This window comes from Cervus elaphus, chromosome 33 (genome assembly GCF_910594005.1).
Source record: "Cervus elaphus chromosome 33, mCerEla1.1, whole genome shotgun sequence".
NCBI lineage: Eukaryota > Metazoa > Chordata > Mammalia > Artiodactyla > Cervidae > Cervus > Cervus elaphus.
In genome coordinates this window covers 28661431-28683755 of record NC_057847.1, presented here as the reverse complement: position 1 = coordinate 28683755, position 22325 = coordinate 28661431, and the positions used below count along the sequence as shown (strand labels likewise).

The window sequence follows — 22325 nt, the reverse complement described above, 5'->3', positions numbered from 1 at the left end:
ATGAGCTGGGTTCTAAGTGCTTTATGTGCATGAACTCATTTATTCCTTGCAACCACTTTGTGTGGTAGGTACTGTTATCCTCATTTTCAGACGAGGAACTTGAGACACAGTGGCAGTAAATGGCAGTCAACATTTAAACCCAAAGAACCTGGTTATAAACTGGGTTCTTAACCAGTACTATTGCTATTGCCTTTTTAAAACTGTCATATGTATGTAGGTAATATACATTTCCAGTATGTTAAATGAGTGAGAATTTCCAGGTGAAAACTATGCATTTTGATCCTATTGAAAGATAACTCCTCTGAGTTCTCCTCTGGCCCTATGCAGTTGTTCTGAAGTTAGTCAATACACATTTACTCAAATCTTTCCCATTCAAAAATCCAAGAATTCTCAACAAGATGAATCTTCAAAAAAAGGAGGGAAATCAAAGCAGGGGAAGGTAAATGGTGGAGATATGTTGTAATTCAAATCAACAGAAAGTTGTAGAAATTCTAAGACTTTTACAGAAGTCCTGAAACCCAAGAACTAGAATTCTAATAATTTTATTTTAAAGCTAGCTGCTAAAATAATTTTTAAAATAAATTAAGCCCTAAGAACATTAAAGTTTAGTATATTTGGGAGGAAAATGATCAGATAACATGTCAAAATTTAAAGTGGGATTATTTTAAGATGTGCCAGTGTGATGTTAAAATGTGTGTAAGTATAAGTCTGCCTTTCCCACACACAGATCAAACAGTAATGTAAACTCTAAAAGTAAACTCACAATCTAATAGGCCTGGGCAGTCTGCACTACTGCTGCAAAACATAGCTAATAACATCTAATGGTAATCAGCATTACTGTATTTAATAAGTAACAATCAACAGCAAAACACACAATATATTCTTTAAATTTGTTTCACTGAAATTCTACCATTTTGGTTTCATGTAATGAGGTATTTGTAGAAGTATTTGTTCACATTTTATGTACCATTTAAATTGAAAATTATTTTTTTAGGAGAGGGGGATGACAGCCAGTGAATAAAAAATAGACTTAAAACTTTATTTTTGAAAAACAACCAAGTATCTACCCAACTCCAGACTTAATAAATTAGTGTGGTTTCTACACTTAGCTCTAGTGCATGCATGCTGAGAGGAAGTTAATTCATATCAGAGAAATATTTTAAATTATATGCAGAAACTATTCATTTACCTTGCAGTGCTTCTTAAAGGGAGGAGACCTTGACTACTGTCTAAGGGTAAAGGAAATGATTTAATTCTGAGGACAGAATTTAGGGGAACAAAAAACAATTTAAGCCTCAAAAGCTAATTAGAGTAAAAGATTACCAGCATGACTGAATTAGTGATAAATACTAGTGTCTCAGGTAAAGGTAACAGTTCTCACTTTGGCTCAGTTAGCTATCTTGTACTTGCTGGGGTAGGGGCATACTATCCCAAAGCTGTGTCATTTCTTTGGAAAAACTTTAAGAGGAATAGAGGGTCTAAAAGCTGGCTTATCACTTAAACACCTTGGATTCTAAACAGATGATTACCTAAGCCCAGGGAAGCAATTTTATTTTATGGCTTATTCTCTTCCTTTTCTGCATTTTGACAGTAGCAGTCACTTCCATTTATTTGAAAATAATATGATAAAGGCCAGTGATCTAAGTCTGTACCTCTTCTTCAATCTCATGTTAGATGTAGACATCCACTTATATACCTCACTAAAATTTTAAACAAAACTGGGTATTTTAATTGGGATCTTTAAATAACAGTTACTATAATGAACATAGTATTTTAGGATTCAGAAGAATGAAAACTCAAACAACAAAACTGAAAAATTTGCAGACAGCACCTAAAGCACTCAATTAATGCTAACATTCCATTACTTATGTCAATATGTTTTAAAATAGGATTTCTATCTTGATCTACAAAGAACAGGTACAGCCCTTAAGCCATTCCCAATAGGGCTAAGTGTTACTTACCTAGGATTAGCCTTGATAATGGTTATTAGGTATACTTTAACAGCTTGAAACCCCTTCATGCTTATCTTGAAGTATACTTCAAGAATTTATTCAGCTGATTCTTAAGTAAAGGAGCCCAGTCAATGTCCTAAGTCTTGAAAGCTCCCTTCAAATGTAATTTCATAGTCTTTAAATTTTAACTGTCATTGTTTATTACTGTTTTGGCTACATTCTCTACAATTTCAGCAGCATCTTAAAGAGACAATGTGTCTATGTACAATGAAAGAACAAAATGGCTTGCAATATCAGAAATTAGAGCCACCATTAACTGTACAATATTAAGGAGAATCTGTGTTAAACATAATGAATGTGATGATAAAGAAATTTCTTAAAGGAGTGAAATACAGCATCCTGAAAAATAACGGTTTCTACCATACAAGGCAGTTAGGAAATGTTCACATTTTAACAAATCTGTACAAACCGCAAGAAACTTGTTTAAGGGACTGTCATCCCACCTTGCTGATTAGAACCTGCTAGAAATGTAGAATTACCATGAACAATTTATAAATCTATTACATATGTGCTCCCACAGCCCTAGAAATCAAGAAACTGATTTCAAGAACTCTTTATGTCCAACATGGATCATTTTTTCATGTCTTGATTGTTAACAAATGCCTGCTTTTAATAATCTTTCTATGATGTACAGTCCAACTTGCACCTTTTAAGGAGGTCATTTGATTTTTTTTTTTTTTTTTTAGCAAAGAAGCAAAACACCATTTAGCAGCAATTAAAGCGCCTTCAAGAAGACTTAAAAAAAATACAATATCCAATTAGAAAAGCCATATTTTTAAACATTTGTACAAGAATAAGCTGCTGAAACTTGCTAGTTGAAATATGACATCTGTACAACAATTTACAATAGAGCTAGAAGGGAATTTATCATTATCCTGCATAGAACTGGTCTGCATTTGGTTACATATTGTCACTTGTTTGAATGAACAAGGCCTGGTAACAAAATAAAAATACCTGTTAACAGTTCTAACATGTTGAGAACACTGGAAATACCATAATTTAGTTACTTCAACTGATTCCAAAATAAGCAGTGCACTTTGTCAAAGGCCTAAAGTATCTAGGAACAGCTCTCCCTTTAACATAACCAGTGAAAAGAGCGGACATGTGATTTCGAGGTACAACCTGGTAAAAGCCAGAATAGGCAAATGACAAAGTCTAACGTTGCCCAAAGATTCTCTCACATCCTGTTACTGTAAAACACAACTGTCAGCGTCATTCCATTCTTACTTTGGTTGCAGCAGATAAACTGCTGAATGCTGAATAATGTATCCAGGCACTGTATAGTTCTTGTGTTAGAAATATGTCTCATTTTCCATGTGTTTTTAAATAATGAAAAACTACCCTTCATATTAGAACTCTCGAGTAACAACCAAATGTACTGGAGTATTATAAACGTTATTTACAGTGTTCCCCTCCCCAACAAAAACCACTTTTCTTTAACATGGTATTCCTGTTTCTGTGCAACAGGCAGTCACCCTTCACTGCTTAAGGTTACAGCCAGAAGTGTACATTTATTCAGGGTCCATGATCCACTCTATACAAACGACTCTATGAAGAACTTCAGTTCACAAACAGTTCTCAATCATATCCTGTGTAAAAAAGAAAACAACAAAAACACTCAAAAGCTCTCAAACTCAAGTGTGCATCTGGAAGCGATTCAAAGACATCATGCCGATTTTGGAGGAAAGTCAGTAAGTAATTATGCTCGAAGAAGGGGGTGTGGGGGATGCGGTCAGCCCAGCCATGTGTAAGTTGCCTGAAGAATTGGATCTTCTCATGTGTGGGAGAAGGTAGGGGTCATTTGCCAGTTGGTGCACATCAAACCTATCTTCTTTTCGGTATGCCAAACAGCGTCTTATAAAGGCCTTTAAAAAAAAAAATCAGCAATTAAAATCTTTTCCTTTTCTAAGTATTAATCAACTGAATACTACAGATGATGGACACATTTCAGAAAACAGATTTCACTGGGGGTTCACATTAAAAGAAACTAGCAATAAAATTACTGCAAATGCAACTCTCAACTCTCTAGTTGTTCACAGTGCTAAATATTATTGCTACTACTTATTGCTGGAAAGCTGTATTTCTTTTGTTTCAAAAAAATTTTATGGAGATTAAAATATACATAACATAAAAATGAGCATTTTTAACCCAAGTATACAATTCAGTGACATTAAGTACACTCACGCTGCAGTATCACCACTATCCATCTGCAGAACTTTTTCATCATCTAAAACTGAAATCTGTACCCATTAAGCAGTATCTCCCTACTCCTTCTTCCCCCAGCCCTTGGTAACCAGTATGTTCTTTTATGATTTAGCTATTCTAAGCACCTTATGTGAGTGGAATCATACAATAGTCGACCTTCTGTGTCTTTCACTTAGCATGATGTTCAAGTCATCCATGTTGTAGCATGCATCAGAATTTCGTTCTTTTTTAAGGCTAATATTCCACTGCATGTATATGCTACATTTTGTTTACCCATTTATCTGTTGGTTGACTTATTGTGAATGTTGGTATACAATATGTGAGTCCTTGCTGCCGCTTTTTTGGTCTACATCTTTAGTATCATTTTATATATAAAAACCCTTGTCTACCAATAGTGACAGTTTTACTTCTTCCTTTCTGATTTATATGCCTCTTTTTTCTTTTTCTTGCCTAACTGTTCTGGCTAAGACTTCCAATACAGGCATACCTTGTTCTATTCCACTTTGCAAATACTGTGTTTTTTGTTTTTTTCAAAGTGAAGGTTTGTGGCAACCCTGCGTCAAACAAACCTATTGGTACCATTTTTCGAACAGCATGTGCTCACTCTGTCACATTTGGTAATCCTAGCAGGTTTTGACTTTGCATCATGACTTTATTTGTGGTGGTCATCAGTGACTTGTAACTCCTGTAATTGTTTGGGGGATGCCATGAACTGTGCCCATATAAGATCGCAAGTTTAATTGCTGAAATGACAACAAAGGATTCAGAATATTAAATAAACTTAAGTTTCATAAGGCAGTGGCAGGGTTTGAGAGGATTGACTCAATTTTGAAATCATTTTACTCACAGTAGAACTTCTCTCAAAAGCACTGTATGCAACAGAGAAACTGTTCATGAAAGGAAGAGTCCCATCAATGTGATACTGCCTCAGCATCACCACCGTGATCAATCAGCAGCCATCAACAGCAAGGCAAGACCCTCCACCAGCAAAAAAGCTGGCTGAAGTTTCAGATGATGTTTATTTAGCAGTGTTTGGCAAGCAAGTATTTTTAATTAAGGTATATACATTTTTTTTTTTTAGGTATAATGCTACCGCACTAATTAATAGACTACATGTGCACCAGAAAACCAAAAAGTGTGTGACCTCCTTTACTGCAATATCCACCTTATTGCAATGGACCCATGCTATCTCTGGGGTATGCCTGTAAACTGTGTTGACTATGGAGTGCTGCATTTCTCCCTACAAAACTCCAGAGTCATCTTTTTCTGAAATTTGTCTCCTGTAAAACAGTCATTCCACTTTACTGTTAATTTAGTTTGGCCAAGAGAATGATGCCATTTTTTGCTGTAATATTTTCTCCCTTTGAGCATACAGCACAAAATGAATATAGCTATATAACTGGCAAATGAATCAAGAAAAAGAACTTTATCAGAACTTCCTAAGACTCTTCATGCCCACTTTTGGTCATGGGCACTGCCTCTGCCCCAGTCTACTGGAATAATAGCTATCTGACTTCTAAACACCATAGTTGAGTTTTGTGTCTTTTGAATTTTATGTAAATGTAATAATAGATTATGGTCTCCTTAGCCTGCCTTCTTAAAAGAAATCATGGACTATATTTGGATCCTTAAAAACTATCACAACCAAAGGCCTAAGCAGTTCTTTTCCAGAGCAAATCAGCAGCCCCTATTGGATACACTTGCCTGTGGCTGAAGTCCCTTCTGCTTTCCTTATTAACAAATGTTTACTTTGTCTTAACCACAACTTATGAAATAAAAAATTACTTCACAAAATTTATTTACATAAATTTGGTACCTTTGCTTCACTGCTTACAACAGGTTTTACAGGGAACTGGACATCAGTGGCTTTTAATATTGTATTTTCTTGAAGAATGTCTTGCTGAGATTGATTGTGACCAAATGGCTTTAAAAGAAATGAATAAAATGTTGAGAAATTTATCTCACAAAATACTTAAACAGATATTATCACTAAATCCCTGCAGTACAAATGATTTGTGTTTTAAAAAGTCTTAGTTACTTATAGGTTGGATGTATTCTCATAGGCTATAACTGACAGCAGGCTGAGAAAGACCATCTGACCAATCCTCAACATAGCCAAAACACTATAAATAAGCAATTAAGATGAAAACATTAAATATTTTATTCTGAATGTTTAAAATGTTTAAGAACTACTTAGTAGAAGAAATTACAAGGTTGCAGCTGGCGCCTGCTAGTAGATATGGTTTTGAAAACAGCTAGTGGTGTCCTTTAGTCTGATACAGTTCAAACTAGCTTGAACAGTGGAAACATCTGTGAAAAGTCCAGAGTAAAACACCTTGAGCATGACAAATTAAGTTAAATGAAACAGCTCTGGGTTTGGTCCTAACATGCAGTGAATTCCCAGACAGGTCCCTGGATCACTTTTCATACTGATGAAGGGATTGAGGGGGATAAGGATTGGATATCCATGGTAGTTTGTAGTTCTGACTTCAATATAAAGAGAGGTTTGCGAAACATTAGGACTAAGTTTGATGGAATTTCCCTGAGGAAGCACAGCAGGAAACATGCTCAGGCCAAATGTGTGTGTGTTTTGGGGGGCTGGGGGAGAATGGGGTAGAGGATGTGAGAAAGTGAAGAAAACAGTTTTGACTCCATTATTCCTAATGCTACAAAAACATTAGTGGTGTTAAGCTGATGTGACATTAAAGTAATTCTGATCCATGAAAATTTTAGTAAGTGATGATATATTTAAGATCACCTAAAAAAATAAAAATGGGTAACTATGGTTCAAGCATCCAAAATGGAGCTGGGTAGCCATTGTGGATGTGGTTTCAGACACATTCCTGCATCACAAAAAACCTGAATTTTCCAAACTGTATCAAACCAAGGGACACTACTAGTTGTTTTCAAAACCAATTAGCAAACGCTAGCTGCAACCTTGCAGTTTAGAAGTCACCCCCACTTTGCAACTATATAAACAGCACCCTTACTTCTGGCCAGCTCCAATCCCAATTCTTGACAATTTATGTAACCTTGCAGTTTTTTGCCTATAAGCATCCCTCTCTTGTGTAGAGCTGCAACGCAGTTCAAGTGCTTTCTTGGATTATTGCTTCCCAGGCTATTCCTAACGTCAAATAAATGGTTATTTGGGGTTTTGTTGTTGTTGTTCCTGCCTCAACTAGGTCTCCATTCTTGGAATTCTTGACTAAATTGACTTCAAATTAATGAAACTTCAAGAAGAGAAAATGCAACTTCTCTCCATATAGCTAAATCTGCTATACTTACCTTTCTACCATAAAGACACTGAAAGAAGATGACTCCAACTGACCACACATCAACCTTGTTGGAAATCTTTGGTGGTTCCTTTCCAACTACAAAACACTCAGGAGGTAAATACCTAGTTTGGGGAGGGGCAGAAAAAAAGGAAAGGATATTAACAATTTATAACTTAAACTTGTAAATGTAAAATCTTAGAACTTCCATTTTATTCATACATTGATGGATGTCCTAAACTTTTAAAGCATTTGTATCGTCTGACTCTAGCGCCAAAACAAACAACTTTGTGATAAAGTGTGTAAGATACAGTTAACCCTTTGACAACACAGGTTAGAACTGCATGGGTCCACTTGCATGCGGATTTTTTTTTTATAGTAAATACTACAGCACTACACAATCCCTGGTTGGGTGAGTTTCGGGCCTTTGGAGGAACCATGTACATGAAGGGCAACTCTTTAAGCTACTCTCAGATATTTGACCGTGTAGAGGGCTGGTGCCCCTCATCCCTGCATTGTTCAAGGGTCAATTATAAATGTGTATTATCTATAGAAATGACAAATTATCATTAGAAACTACAATGTTCTAATCTGAGTAAGTATCCACTAGGAGAAAGAAACTCTTCCTATCCCCCTCTTCACCAATGTTCAAACTCTTCCTAAAACACACATCTGATCAGCCAGTTCTTTTGTTTAAAGAACCTCAGCATCACTCACTAATAAGGTGTAAGACCTTGTATCTCTTGCTTGTAACAAAAGACCTGTCTTAGTCTAGCAGCAACTTAAATTTCCAAAATCTCTTCCCCTGACCCCCTCAAACTGGCTGCAGCTGCTGCAGCTGCAAGTCACTTCAGTCAAGTCCGACTCTATGCGACCTCATAGATGGCAGCCCACGAGGCTCCCCCGTCCTGGGATTCTCCAGGCAAGAACACTGGAGTGGGTTGCCATTTCCTTCTCCAATGCAGGAAAGTGAAAGTGAAGTCACTCAGTCATGTCTGACTCTCAGTGACCCCATGGACTGCAGCCTACCAGACTCCTCCATCCATGGAATTTTCCAGGCAAGAGTACTGGAGTGGGGTGCCATTGCCTTCTCTGGTCAAACTGGCCAATTCATTTGGTCCCCACACTGTGCTTCTCCACATGCTTCTGAATATAACAACCTTATATGCTTGCTCTTACCCCAGTTAGGGCTTCCCCAGTGGCTCAGAGGTTAAAGAATCCGCCTGCAATGCAGAAGATGGGGGGTTCAATCCCTGGATTGGGAAGATTCCCTGGAGAAGGGCATGGCAACACACTCCAATATTCTTGCCTGGAGAATCCCAGGGACAAAGGAGCCTGGTAGGCTACAGTCCATAGTGTCACAAGGAGTCAGGACTGAAGTGACTTATCATACTCATTTGACATGGTGACCGCCCTCTCTTCAAGACCTGCCCAACTATCACAAGCCTTCTCTGCTTCCCTCCAGGGACCTCTGTTACATTAATTCATTAATCTCTGTGCCGTTTTGAATGGTAGCAGTAGCAGAAATACATGGAGCATTCAAAAATACTTTTTAAATTTATAGTCATAATTTTAGACAAAAAAAGTTAAAAACAGATTGTAATATTTACTTTTACCTTTTAAATAAATTTAAGTAAACAGCTCCACCAGGATGCAAGCATCTCCCCCCGTCTAAAATTTGGATAAACTACAAAGTCTTGAAAAGCAGTAATACAGCTAAATGGGAATCTACTGTTTTTTGTTTTATACTCACTATGCTAAAATCATTTAAATTTCAGCAGAATGTTGACAGATGACCGATAACTTGTATGTGATGTAATCCTTTCCTACCCTCCAAATCAAGTAAAAAGGCAGGTTTGTTCTATGAAAAGTATGTAGTTTCTGTAGGTTTATGTATGTGTGAAACAAGAATGGCTCTTAAACACAATGCTATGCTGTCCCTCAAGGTAAGAGGGTGTAAGCAAGGAGAGAAAGTATGGGAACAGAACCAAAGCTTTTCAGGAAAAATCACCAGCAGGATTTAGTGAATGCTTGCATTTGAAACCTGAGACGGAGGAAGAAATAAAACTCACTTTCTTCTAAGTGATACTGACAGTTAGGGGATGAAAGGCAATTTGTAAAGGCACCATGACACATATTCTAAAAGTTTGTATAGGACATTGTTTACCAAATACATACCTTAAAAAACTAATATGACTAGAAACTAACCATTTTGAGAAACACTGTTTATATAAGAAGTGTAATTCCAGGTTCCTAACATGGAAATGCCTCGACTGTATCTCTTTCCTGCAGAGCACCCTAAACATAAGCGTCCCTGATGCCCATCTGCCAGGGAAATTCCATTGCCTTGCCCTACACTACAGAAGCCAGAGTGAGAGGGAAACGGCATGTGGGAGTCTCTGCAAAGGATTATCTATTACTTAGAACATGGTTTCAAGCTGTTTTCCACAGAACATAGGGTTCTACCAAGCAACTAGGATTCTAAGATTTTGTGATGAAAAAAGAAGTCTTCTTGCTAAAAGAAAAAAGTCTCAAGATTACTTACTGATTCAGGGTGCTGACCTTCAAGGAGTTACCAGTTTGAATGATTTTCTTTAAACATATATTTAAAAAATCTATGACATACTGCATTATATTCCTAAAAAAATGCCACAAGCATAATTTTAAAACTCTAAAATGGCTTTACGTGAATACATGGCTATGACTAATCCTATTCTGAAAAGTGAAAATGCATACAAACTTGTAGCATTTTCTACTGCCCAGGCTAACTATGTTCTAGAAACCCTAAAGTCACATGTATGTTTGTAATCACCATCCTGTACAGCTATCTCCCTTCCAATTAAGATTTCACTCCTTTTGCTAAATTCATTCATTCTGAAAACTAAACTTTTTTTTGAAAAAAAGTTTGAAAATTCACAATAAAGTAATTTTTGTCAACACCTAGGTAACTGTGAAGGAGTGACATTCATTTAGACTCAAGTCCAAAAGACCAAGGTTGTACCAAATTTATCATTCATGACAATAAAACATCCATCTCAAACAAAAACTGTAACCACAAAACCTGTACAGAGAGGACTTAATACTGCTTTTAATAGCTAAGATGTTATATTAAGTATTATTATTCATAGTAAAGTAATGCTCAAAATTCTCCAAGCCAGGCTTCAGCAATATGTGAATCGTGAACTTCCAGACGTTCAAGCTGGTTTTAGAAAAGGCAGAGGAACCAGAGATCAAATTGCCAACATCCGCTGGATCATCAAAAAAGCAAGGGACTTCCAGAAAAACATCTATTTCTGCTTTATTGACTATGCCAAAGCCTTTGACTGTGTGGACCACAATAAACTGTGGAAATTTCTTCAAGAGATGAGAATACCAGACCACCTGACCTGCCTCTTGAGCAATCTGTATGCAGGTCAGGAAGCAACAGTTAGAACAGGACATGGAACAACGGACTGGTTCCAAATCAGGAAAGGGTACGTCCAGGCTGTATATTGTCACCCTGCTTATTTAACTTATATGCAGAGTACATTAAGAGAAACGCTGGGCTGCATGAAGCACAAGCTGGAATCAGGATTTCTGGAAGAAGTATCAGTAACCTCAGATATGCAGATGACACCACCCTTATGGCAGAAAGTGAAGAAGAACTAAACAGCCTCTTGATGAAAGTGAAAGAGGAGAGTGAAAAAGTTGGCTTAAAGCTCAACATTCAGAAAACTAAGATCACGGCATCTGGCCCTATCACTTCATGGCAAATAGATGGGGACACAGTGAGAGACTATTTTTGGGGGCTCCAATATCACTGCAGATGGTGACTGCAGCCATGAAATTAAAAGATGCTTACTCCTTGGAAGGAAAGTTATGGACAACCTAGACAGCATATTTAAAAGTAGAGATGTTACTTTGCCAACAAAGGTCCATCTAGTCAAGGATATGGTTTTTCCAGTAGTCATGTATGGATGTGAGAGTTGGACTATAAAGAAAGCTGAGGGTAGAAGAATTGATGCTTCTGAACTGTGGTGTTGGAGAAGACTCTTGAGAGTCCCTTGGACTGCAAGCAGATGCAACCAGTCCATCCTAAAGAAGATCAGTTCTGAGTGTTCATTGGAAGGACTGACATTGAAGCTGAAACTCCAATACTTTGGCCACCTGATGCGAAGAGCTGACTCACTGGAAAAGACCCTGATGTTGGGAAAGATTGAGGGCAGGAGGAGAAGGTGACAACAGAGGATGAGATGGTTGGATGGCATCACCGACTCAATGGACATGAGTTTGTGTATACTCCAGGAGTTGGTGATGGGACAGGGCGTGCTGTGGTCCATGTGGTCACAAAGAGTCAGACATGACTAAGCGACTGAACTGAACTGATTCATAATAAACATCACTCTAACATTACAGAACAAGATTCACAAATTCTCCACATTAGGAATTTCTGGCTGGTAGTCACTGACACCAAATTTCTCTTCCTCTAGTTTCCTGATATTTACAGTTAAGACGGGATGAGAAAAGAGAGCTGATGCCAGTAGTCTCAACTCAGAGACTTCATATCAGTACCCTTATCACACCACAGTAATCTCAACGGCACATGAAAATAAACTCTCTTTAAAAAGACTGGGAACCGACCTAGGTAATTTTGGTGTTTTTAATAATACACTTACCAGTATGTGCCTGCCCCTTGGGAAGTTAGATCCATTCCATCTACACCATAGCTGTCATCATCCATGATCTTGGACAGACCAAAATCAGTGATTTTGATTTCTCCACACGCTGTTCCATCTACCAGGAGGATATTGCCTAAGAACAAAGTTTATTTAATGATACAAAGATAAAAAACATTATGTTTACTATGAAAGCTGATTTTGGGGAAATAAATAATACATTTAATATACATATGTAAAAATTTTAATAAAATATACATTTAAAATATAATTTTAAAATATAGTGATACAATTTTAGAAACACTTCAGATTCTACCAGTATGCCACCGTCTCCTAAAAACTAAATCACAAAGCATACTTTTCAGATAATTTAATTCTTTAAAGCTTAAAAACTTAAGACAAATTTATTTAATTACCTGGCTTAAGATCATAATGTATAATAGGGGGTTTGATTTCATTGAGATATCTTAGTGCATTTACAATTTGCATTACAATAGACCTAGCTTCTTTCTCTGACATTAATTTATGTTGCTTCAGATAGAAATCCAAGTCATTGCCTTCACAGTATTCTAACACTGTACAAAACCTACAATGGGGAAAAGAAAAAAATCAGACACAAAATATTAGCCAGTGATTCAGAGTCACAATGGAAAAATGAATATTTGTATCATCACTACAGAATAGGGGAAGCAAATGCCAACATGTCTGTTTACATTCACTTACGTATCTGTATCCAAGGAGAAATAGTCATAGAGTTTAACTATTCTGGGGTGATCCAGTTCTTTGTGTATTCTATATTCTCTGCAGGCATGTCTACGAGAAGGAGAGTGTATTAATTCTCCATGACCATTAAATGTATCTTCAAAATTGATAAAAATCAAAGAATTAATATTTACTTATGGTAGTTTTCCTTCTTCTCATCCCTCCAGCTTTTATTAAGCTGGTGGATCTTCACAGCAGCATATCTTTGTTCATAAAGGTCAAAAGCCTAGGATTAAAGAAACAGAGACGACTTTGAACCAAAGACCAACTGAAGAGCTCATTTTTTTTTGGGGGGGGCCCAATAATTTTGCAGTAATATGGAACTAGAATATACATTTTTATACTATAAAATATACTACTATTAGTAGTCATCTCTGCTAAGATTATAGTTAAGTGGCACATTTATTATCAGAAACAAGAAACAAATTTCATGATGTTAAATCAGAGTAAACCTTAATGTGAATTTTCATGTTCAAGTTTTATAAATGCCAATATACTGAATTAAGATAAAACAATAAAGCGTTTAAAAAAAAAAAAAAAAAAACATAGACCTTCTCCTCTATACCAGCAGCAGCAGTAAGCAGCCAGGAAAACAGGTGACTTTAACACTTTATTGGTGGATTGGATGAAGCAAACTTTTTCCTCTATCTTTTCCTACAGACTCCATTTGTTTGAAAATAAGTTCATTAAAGTTCTAAACTTTTATTATAAAATTAAACATAACCATATATAATTATCACACCATATCAGCAATTATTCCTTAATCTCATCTCAAGATAGGTTTTTATACTGGTTTGTTCAAATTATCAGCCTATTTCTTAATAAAGAATGATCAAATATTTTTTAAGGCTTCAGGTGACTTTTTTTTTTATAAAACACTGCATGTCATGAAAGAAATTTAATAGTTTAGGTTCTACTGTAACTTATATACAAAAAGTGCTCCTTTAAGAAAACACTCAAAAAGTTTACATATTTATTAGGAAGAAGGTTCATAGCTTCCACTCCCTCTATCAATTTAACCTTAAAATAAGCAGGAGGGATAAACTGCTTGTCACAAAATTATAAAAGCATGAGACCTGAAATCACAGAGGATGCAGTAATTAAGAATATTCACTTTGGAGTCAGATAAACTTATTATTAGATGCATTACTTTGTGATAACGAAGTCTCAAAGTTTGGGTTCTTGAAGAGAATTAAATGGGGTGAAACATATAAAGTGTTTAAAATAATACATGATTCACAATAAATACCCAATAGACATTAGCTAAGTTAAGTTTCAAACAACAGAAAAGAACAAAAGTTCAGGTAGGAGAAAGCAAAAAGAACATAAAAGGCTTATTAAAAAACTTACAAGCAATCACAGTAAGAAGGAAAAAAAAGTAAAAAAATTCTAAAGTTATCATTAGTGTATACTGATTATAATGTAAGACACATCTTTCAAAGTATACCTTCCCATAAAGCTAAGATGGTAATCACTAAGCAACTGATTCAATATTTTCCACAAAGTCTATTTTTTGATTTACAATCTGCTGCTTTGTTTCCCAAGGGACATGACAACAATGAAAGGACTTTGAAGGGGTCAGAGGGAGCTGTCATTAGTATTTAAATCAACAATAGGGATTTAAGACATTAGAGCCCCCACAATCTGCATTTTCTAATTTCTACCTAAGACTTTCTTCAAGAGAAAAGTCTCTTTTAGCCCCTATCTGTGAGACTAAAAACAGTGGAAATATTACTGGGAGTGGCAGAAGACTGTCATGAAAGCAATTAGAAGCAACAGAGGCTGGGCTACCTTTAGGATAAGCCAGTGCTAGCTATGGTCATTTTAGATCCACTGTGAGCTATTATGATCTTCTTTTCTACCTTGTGGCCTGGGTAAGACTATTCAACGCTTAAGTGCCCAGATAAACTACCATTAGAATCAAAGAAACAGGAAGTGGAAGAGGGCTCACAGATCACTCTTGATGGGTGATACTAATGCTTATCCAAGCTAACAAAACAAAAACTAGTTCATGGCTGAACCAAGATCAGAAATTAGTTCTCTGAATCCAAATCCCATCATTTCCCCAGAGTCAGAACTGGATACAGGCTGTCTCTTGAACAGAGAGGATTTCTAATAACAATTTGATGAGCTTACATTTACTCAACACCGAAATTCTATGTGATTTACCTGATAGTTCATTTAATCATTACAATGATCCCATGATGTACATAACTGTTAAACAGTCCCAGATGAAGACAGGATGGTAAAGCAATAAGCCAAAGTTTAGACAGTTGGTAAACAGCAATCAGAATTAGGATTCACACTCAGCCGCTCTGGCTTCAGAACCCAAGGTCTTCATCACTGATTATACCCATACATAATGAGGTTCAAAGTGTTACAAAGAGCTTATAAAAGGCAGATTAATAGGGAAGCCTTCAATAGGAATTCAAGTTTAAGGTGAGACTATGACCTTCATTATGACTTCATCCTAACTAAGAGCAAATGGGAAAGCCACTGGGGCTTATAAGGCAGGGGAGTGAGATGATCAGACTGCATTTTCTAACAAGGCCATTCTAGCTGCAGCATACACACAAATGGACTGGAGAAACTCAATGTCCAGGAAAAGGTGATTGGCTAGGAGATTAGAGCAGCAATGCAAACAAGAGACAATGAGGCTTTGAGCTGAGAGAGAGAAGGGTCCTTGCTGGATTGAGGAGAGCTTAACGACACTAGTAACGACATACACTAGAGACTGGTTATGCTGGAGGAAGGGGGTTAAGGGAAAGATGTAGTGAAAAATGGCTTTCATTCTTCATTCACTGCAGGTTTTTCAGGGAAGGAACTGGGTAGATAAAGGGCAGTGCTGTATTTAAAATAGGGAGCAGTGTTGTTGTTTTTTTTTTTTTTTAAAGGGAGGGGAAGGTGTGGGAGGAGAGGAAGATAAGCTTCTATTTCAGATGTGAGTTTGCAGTACTTATGAAGCATCCACATGAGGTGAATGGGCTTAAGTCATGTAAACCCGCAGGTATGGGGCTCAGAAAGAAGTGTGGGTAGATAGCTATGTTATCTATGTATCTATATCTGAAACCAAATAGGTGATAACTCAGTGAAGGGGAGGGGGATATATTTGAAAAGGAGATTAAGAATGATAAAGAAATTTGGGAACACAGTATTTAAAGGTTGGTCAGAAAGACAATACAGAGCAAAAAAAAAGTAAGGTATAAAGTATTAAATGTGATGAGTAAAAATTTCTGCATTCATATATGAGAAACACTGGCCTTGAAATAGGTAGAAATTAGGGTAAGTCCAGGACATGTAAGGACTTGTAACACATGTTTAAGGGATACAACCTTGTCATAAATGTACTATATTAAATGGCTACCTGCCTATCTTGATTCTAATGGCTGTTATTATTTGTATCAGGTTGGTCAGTGGTAATCAGCTACCAAATATCAGAGGGTCTACAAAGGCACAAGGATAGTTTTTAGACTCTTGAGATAACATAAGCCATCACAGACTCTTTTTGCAATGAGAGGACATAATTTCCCAGTCAAAAAAAATCATAAAAACAATAAACATGTACTTCTTAACCACATACTCCTATATCTTTGCTATATTAGTGTGAAGAACAGAAAAAAAAATGTACATTACCTTATATACTTCACTAAAGCCACCTCTACCAAGCAGATGGAGCAATAAATATCTTTCATTTAACGTTGGGTGATCTTTGAACCTTAAGGGTGGGGAAAAAAACACTCATGCACATGAAAACACACACAAAAAAGGTTCTGTCCACAACACAGTTGTGCTCTTATTCTACTCCTATTTCTTTTTCCTGCTGTTTTGAATTCTATTCCATACTTCTTTCTCTACCTGCATGACTATCACCCATCCTAATGTTTTGGTGTTCACGAAGCCTAACATTCAGCTATAAAGCTGAATATTAAAGTTCAATGACCAATTATAGCACTGTGATAAAGACCTACCAACTACTGTATTACTAAGAGCTTTATAAAATCCTGTATCTATTCATCAGGAAATACTTCCCTTATGAAAACAAACTTTTATCTGGGAGTTCTAAATAATCAAGTTTTATAGTACTGACATAGGATTAAAATTAATTATAAGCTGACTTTCAACCATGGTTAAATTCTATAAGTCTTTCCCTTTTGCAAATAAAATTTTAATTCCCAATCAAAAAAGAAATGCTTTAAAAAAAAAACAAAACCCACCACAAACAAAATTATTTAACGTTTATCACACCTGCTGCACACTAAGCACTCACATGTATTATCTCATTTGTTTCTTAACTAACCCTCTCAAGTAGGCCCTGCCACTACCTCTATTTTACAGATGAGGGCACTACTGCACAGAAAGGTTAAGTAGCTGTCCAAGGTCAACAGTCAATACATGGCAGGGTTTCACAGAAAAACATGGTTCCCAAAATGTACACTCTTGATTCTTAAGGGGGGAAAAAAATCAGTAACAGTTTTATAGTCTCAGATATAAAATATACATGGCATTTTACTCAATGTCAATACAATTCTGATAATTTAAGCTTTTCTTGAGAATTAATAGAGATTTCTGTTTAGTTTTAAAGAAAAATGTAGGAAATTTCCTGGTGGTCCAGTGGTTAGGACTCAGCGTTTTCACTGCCGTGGCCCATTCAATCTCTAGTTGGGGAACTAGAATCCTGCAAGCCACGTAGCCAAAAAAAATAAAGAAAGGGAAATATAATAATTCATTTAATTTTCATCAAGTGGATTAAGTCATATTCACAAACAAGTTTTGGCATAATTTTCAGAACAGTCAACTGTAAATTAGCTTTGACTTATCTGCTTTATTAGAATTTATCTGGTACAAATAAGTATATTCCGTAACTGTTATTTCGTTTACCTTATATATTGGAATGATTATGTTCATAAAGATGACCATAAACAGGCCTTCTTTTAAGCAAGATATTTCATGGCAGAAATAGGCCACTTCCAGTTCTGACACTCATTTAGGTCATTAAGATTTAAAGTACATAAATCTGAAAGTGTAAAAAAGACATCCTTCCTGTCCTCTACACAGACTAAATCCAATTAATGCCTTGCTTTATTCCTGTCTTCCTCATAAAGCTGCCACCTGTCCACAGGCATTTTCTCTTTGAATTCCTTTAGCGTTTAAATAAAATTGATAATTAGGGATTAAGGATAGAGACTATAATTTAAACTGCTCTTCTATTTCTTCTCCAGTTTTTACACAATGCTGGATACATGGTTTAATGAAATTCCTTTAGCTGAAACGATTTCTTCTTCACTACTATAACACTAACTTTGGTATTTAGTCAACAAACACTTATTCTGTGCCTAGCATATGCCAGAAACAGGTCTAGGTTTGGGGGGTATAGCAAGAACAAAACTAAATCCCTGCTCTCATATAGCTTACATTCCAGTGAAGGAAACAGAAAAATGAACTGGAAAAAAAATGTATTTCCAAATAGTGATAAATGCCAAGAGAAAATAAAGCAAGGTAAGGATGCTGAGAGAGGGGATGGAGTAACGCCAGGGCTGATATTTTAGACAGGGTGGCCTTTCTAATGACCACCTGGAGTGAAATAAGTAAGCCACTCATATGTCGAGAGGAAGAACATTTCAGGCAGAAGAAATGGAGAACAGAAGAGCCTTGAGACGGGAATGAGATGTGATTGAGGGAGCCAGTGTATCTACAACATATAGGTGAGAGGAGGATGAGAGAGGTGGGGTGGTGAGGTGGCTGAGACCGGATCATACAAGGCCTTCAGAGTCATGCGAAGGACTTTATTTCTATGATGAGAAGTCCCTCAACAAGGAAATACTGTGTTTATGATCTCCAAGGGGAGAAAATCATTTATCATGTAATCCTGTGAAATACAAATAATGACTTACTGTGAATTATCTTCATTATTTATTCTTTTGAGCTCTCGAATATGAAGATTTCTGACTCTTTCCAAACGTTCAAGTTCTGCCTGGATTTCTGCCTCTTCCTGCAAATGAAGAGAGGGGACTATAACAAGCTCAATTTATTTGTGATATAAAAAAGATATTTTTACTCATGCACCAATTTTTTTTTACAGTGATGGAAAGAATAGTGTATTATAAAGTACCACTGAGTTAAAAGATCAAAGTGCTCTTTTCAATGCCTGAAAGATAGAAAGAGATAAGGCAAAAGCCTATTTCAAGAAACCAACCTCCACATGAAAATCTCTGTACTACAAGAAATCTATTTTTATAATGTCTAAACTAAAAATGACTGCAAGGTAGTCTGAAACTGCCTTATAACACAAAATGAGCTGTAAGTTTTATTTCTGGTACATTCAAATTTTAATTTATGAGGGAATAATTTACTAATACAAAATAAATGAAGATATTTCACAATAGTTAAAAGAGGAAGAAAGGTAAAACACAGAACTACTGATTATTCAGAGACCTTACAACATTTGGAAGACACAAACACACACGTACAATCTCACCAATCACTGGATAAATTCCACTACAATTTTAAAGAGACTCTTAAAAATTATATGACTAGCTGTGATTTAGATCCTTAGTCATCAGAGCGCACCTGGGCAAATCCTAAAGGAATTTACTTTAACATTCATTAATCTAAAAATTCCGATATTTTCATGTCTCAAAATATACAATTTTTAGAACATTTAAAAGAAAGACACCAAAACAAAACCACCCATTACACACATAGCTCTTTGTCAATATAAATACTATTAAAAGACAAGAACATACCAAATTTCAGTGAAAAGTTCTAGAAATGCCAATTTTATAATATTTCTGAAAAACTATTAAGTAAACACAGATTGCCTTGGCCTAAATGTGTAACCATTATAAATCTATATACAACATGAAATAGGGATCATTTCTAAATATTAAATATTTCTGCTTTTCATTAGCACTGTCTCGTAATGACTTATCTTCTAAAATTAAAAAAAAAAATCCTTTGTCTCAAAAAATCAACCAATTCTCAAATTTACTCTGAAAGTATATTTCATTGTAAGGCAGATAATAGAGGTATAAAGTCTATTACACCATTACCTAAGGCTTAAACTGAAAGGAATATTCTCAGTGTCATAAAGAAATACATGTTCACAGGTTAAAAAACTAAGTATGTTTATATTCTACTTAGGATTATTTCAATTATTTAAAAATGAAACTCAACCCTTACTTGTTGCAGATATTTAATGTAAATTAGGCATTACATAATACATGCTGATGCTGCTAAGTCGCTTCAGTCTTGTCTGACTCTGTGTGACCCCATAGACAGCAGTCCACCAGGCTCCTCTGTCCCTGGGATGCTCCAGGCAGGAATACAGAAATGGGCTGCCATTTCCTTCTCCAGTGCATGCATGCAAGCTAAGTCGCTTCAGCCGTGTCCGACTCTGTGCAACCCTATGGACAGCAGCCCACCAGGCTCCTCTGTCCATGGGATTCTCTAGGCAAGAATACTGGAGTGGGCTGCCATTTCTTTCTTCATAGATAATACATAGAAACCATCAAAATAAATTTAAGTGAAAAAAAGGGAAAAAAATTAAGATGAACTTTTCTAAAATTTGGGGGAGAGTTCTCTAAAATACACTAAATTCTCTGAAATTTCCTCATTTAGTGTAGCTTCAGTCACAAATATTTCTAATTTTAATGAAAATAAGAAAAAAAAGGTAAGATAATGTTTCAGGGGATTAAACAGTTTCATCATAAGGACAGGAAATAGATTCAAAAGCTTGGCAACAATCAAGTCAAACCACATTTCAGTTGTCTCAATTCAGTTACATAAAGCAGAATAAGAAACTGGCTATATAGGTGTGTCCATAAATATGAAAAAATTCAATTTCAATTATATCACAGAACAGAGAAAGACAGAACTTACTTTTTTCAGATTATTAACGTTTGCTGCCTTAAAATTTGCTGTTAATTTCTTACACATGTATGAAGCTACTATACACTTTAGTAAACTGGTATAATTTTAAATAATCTGATAAAACGTGAAATGCTTATTAGAATTGCCAGCAAAAATACCTGTTTCAACTTTTACTTGAAATTGTGGTATGGGGATACTTATTATTTGAAAAGTGAATTTATAGAAATTCTATTATAAATATATAATTTTGAAACAACTAGATTGTTGACACATAATTACATTTGTTTTATAATTTTTGGTAATCTTCAGATGTTTATACAATGGCAGTAATCAATATTACAAAACAGTTACTAAAGAAAATAAAATGAATATAGGTGCCAGTTAAGCAAGTTTTTATTCCTCTATAGAACATGCCAAGTATGGGCTTCCCTAGAGGCTTATATGGTAAAGAATCTGCCTGCAATGCAGGAGACCAGGGTTTGATCCTTGGGTCAGGAAGATCCCCTGGAAAAGGGAATGGCTACCCACTCCAGTGTTCTTGCCTGGATAATCCCATAGACAGAGGAGCCTGGCGGGTGCCATGGGGTTAGAGAGTCAGACAAGACTGAGCTACTAAGTGCACACACACATGCCCCATAAGATCTTGTAATACTAAAGGACAGGCAAACTTCATTCAGTCTGCATTGTAAAGTTTACAGGAAAAAACCCCAAATGTCAGAAGGACTAGTTAAAACAAACAGCTGGATCCTAGCTGTTTAAGAGGAAAGGTCAAGGGAATGAACTATAACTGAGTATATGCAGATACACATAAATCTTCCATAGTCATCAGTAAATATATTTACATCTTCCATATTGTAATTTAGTATTTATTCCACAGTATCTTGGACCTTAAAACAAAGTGACATATTTCTAGGGGAAAGATAATTCAGCAACTCTTAAGTAACTTCTCTCAAATCCCACTGAGAAAAAGTATACATTCTGTTATGGATTGAAGACTTTGTGTTCCTCCCAAATTGTGTATATCTAAGCCCTTGATGAGATGGCTGGATGGAATCATCAACTCGATGGACATGAGTCTGAGTAAACTCCGGGAGTTGGTGATGGATAGGCAGGCCTGGCGTCCTGCGATTCATGGGGTCACAAAGAGTCAGACACGATTGAACTGAAGCCCTAATCCCCTAGTGTGATGGTATTTGGAGAAGGGGACTCTGTAAGTTAAGAGTTAGCTTAGGTAATGAGAATGGAGCCCTCTTGATGGGATTTAGTGGTTTTTTGAGTAGGAAGAAAGAGATCTCTCCTCCCAACCCCACCACCTCTTTGTGGCAACACAGAGAAAAGTCACATGAGGATTTGAGAAGATGACCATCTACAAACTAGGAAGAAAGCTACCGAAACTAAACCCTAGCTCCCCTGGTAAAGAATCTGACTGCCAATGCAGGAGACACAGGTTTGACCCCTGATCCCCGAAGATCGCACATGCGGCAGAGCAATTAACCCTATGCGCAGCAATTATTCAGCCTGTGCTCTAGAGCCCAGGAGCCACAACTACT

General features: G+C 36.3%; 1 protein-coding gene across 1 annotated transcript in view; it reads right to left on the bottom strand.

The window, feature by feature from the left end:
• Positions 1–2128: 2128 nt before the first annotated feature.
• Positions 2129–22325, bottom strand: part of TLK1 (tousled like kinase 1) — a 163260-nt gene continuing 143063 nt past the window's right edge. The window contains exons 13-21 of the mRNA XM_043894418.1: positions 18798–18895; positions 16540–16621; positions 13041–13132; positions 12868–12957; positions 12561–12730; positions 12145–12280; positions 7503–7614; positions 6034–6141; positions 2129–3877 (exon numbers count right to left, since the gene is read on the bottom strand). Coding sequence (XP_043750353.1) covers positions 3701–3877; positions 6034–6141; positions 7503–7614; positions 12145–12280; positions 12561–12730; positions 12868–12957; positions 13041–13132; positions 16540–16621; positions 18798–18895 — 1065 coding nt within the window. The 3' untranslated portion in view covers positions 2129–3700. The remainder of the gene's footprint in view (positions 3878–6033; positions 6142–7502; positions 7615–12144; positions 12281–12560; positions 12731–12867; positions 12958–13040; positions 13133–16539; positions 16622–18797; positions 18896–22325) is intronic.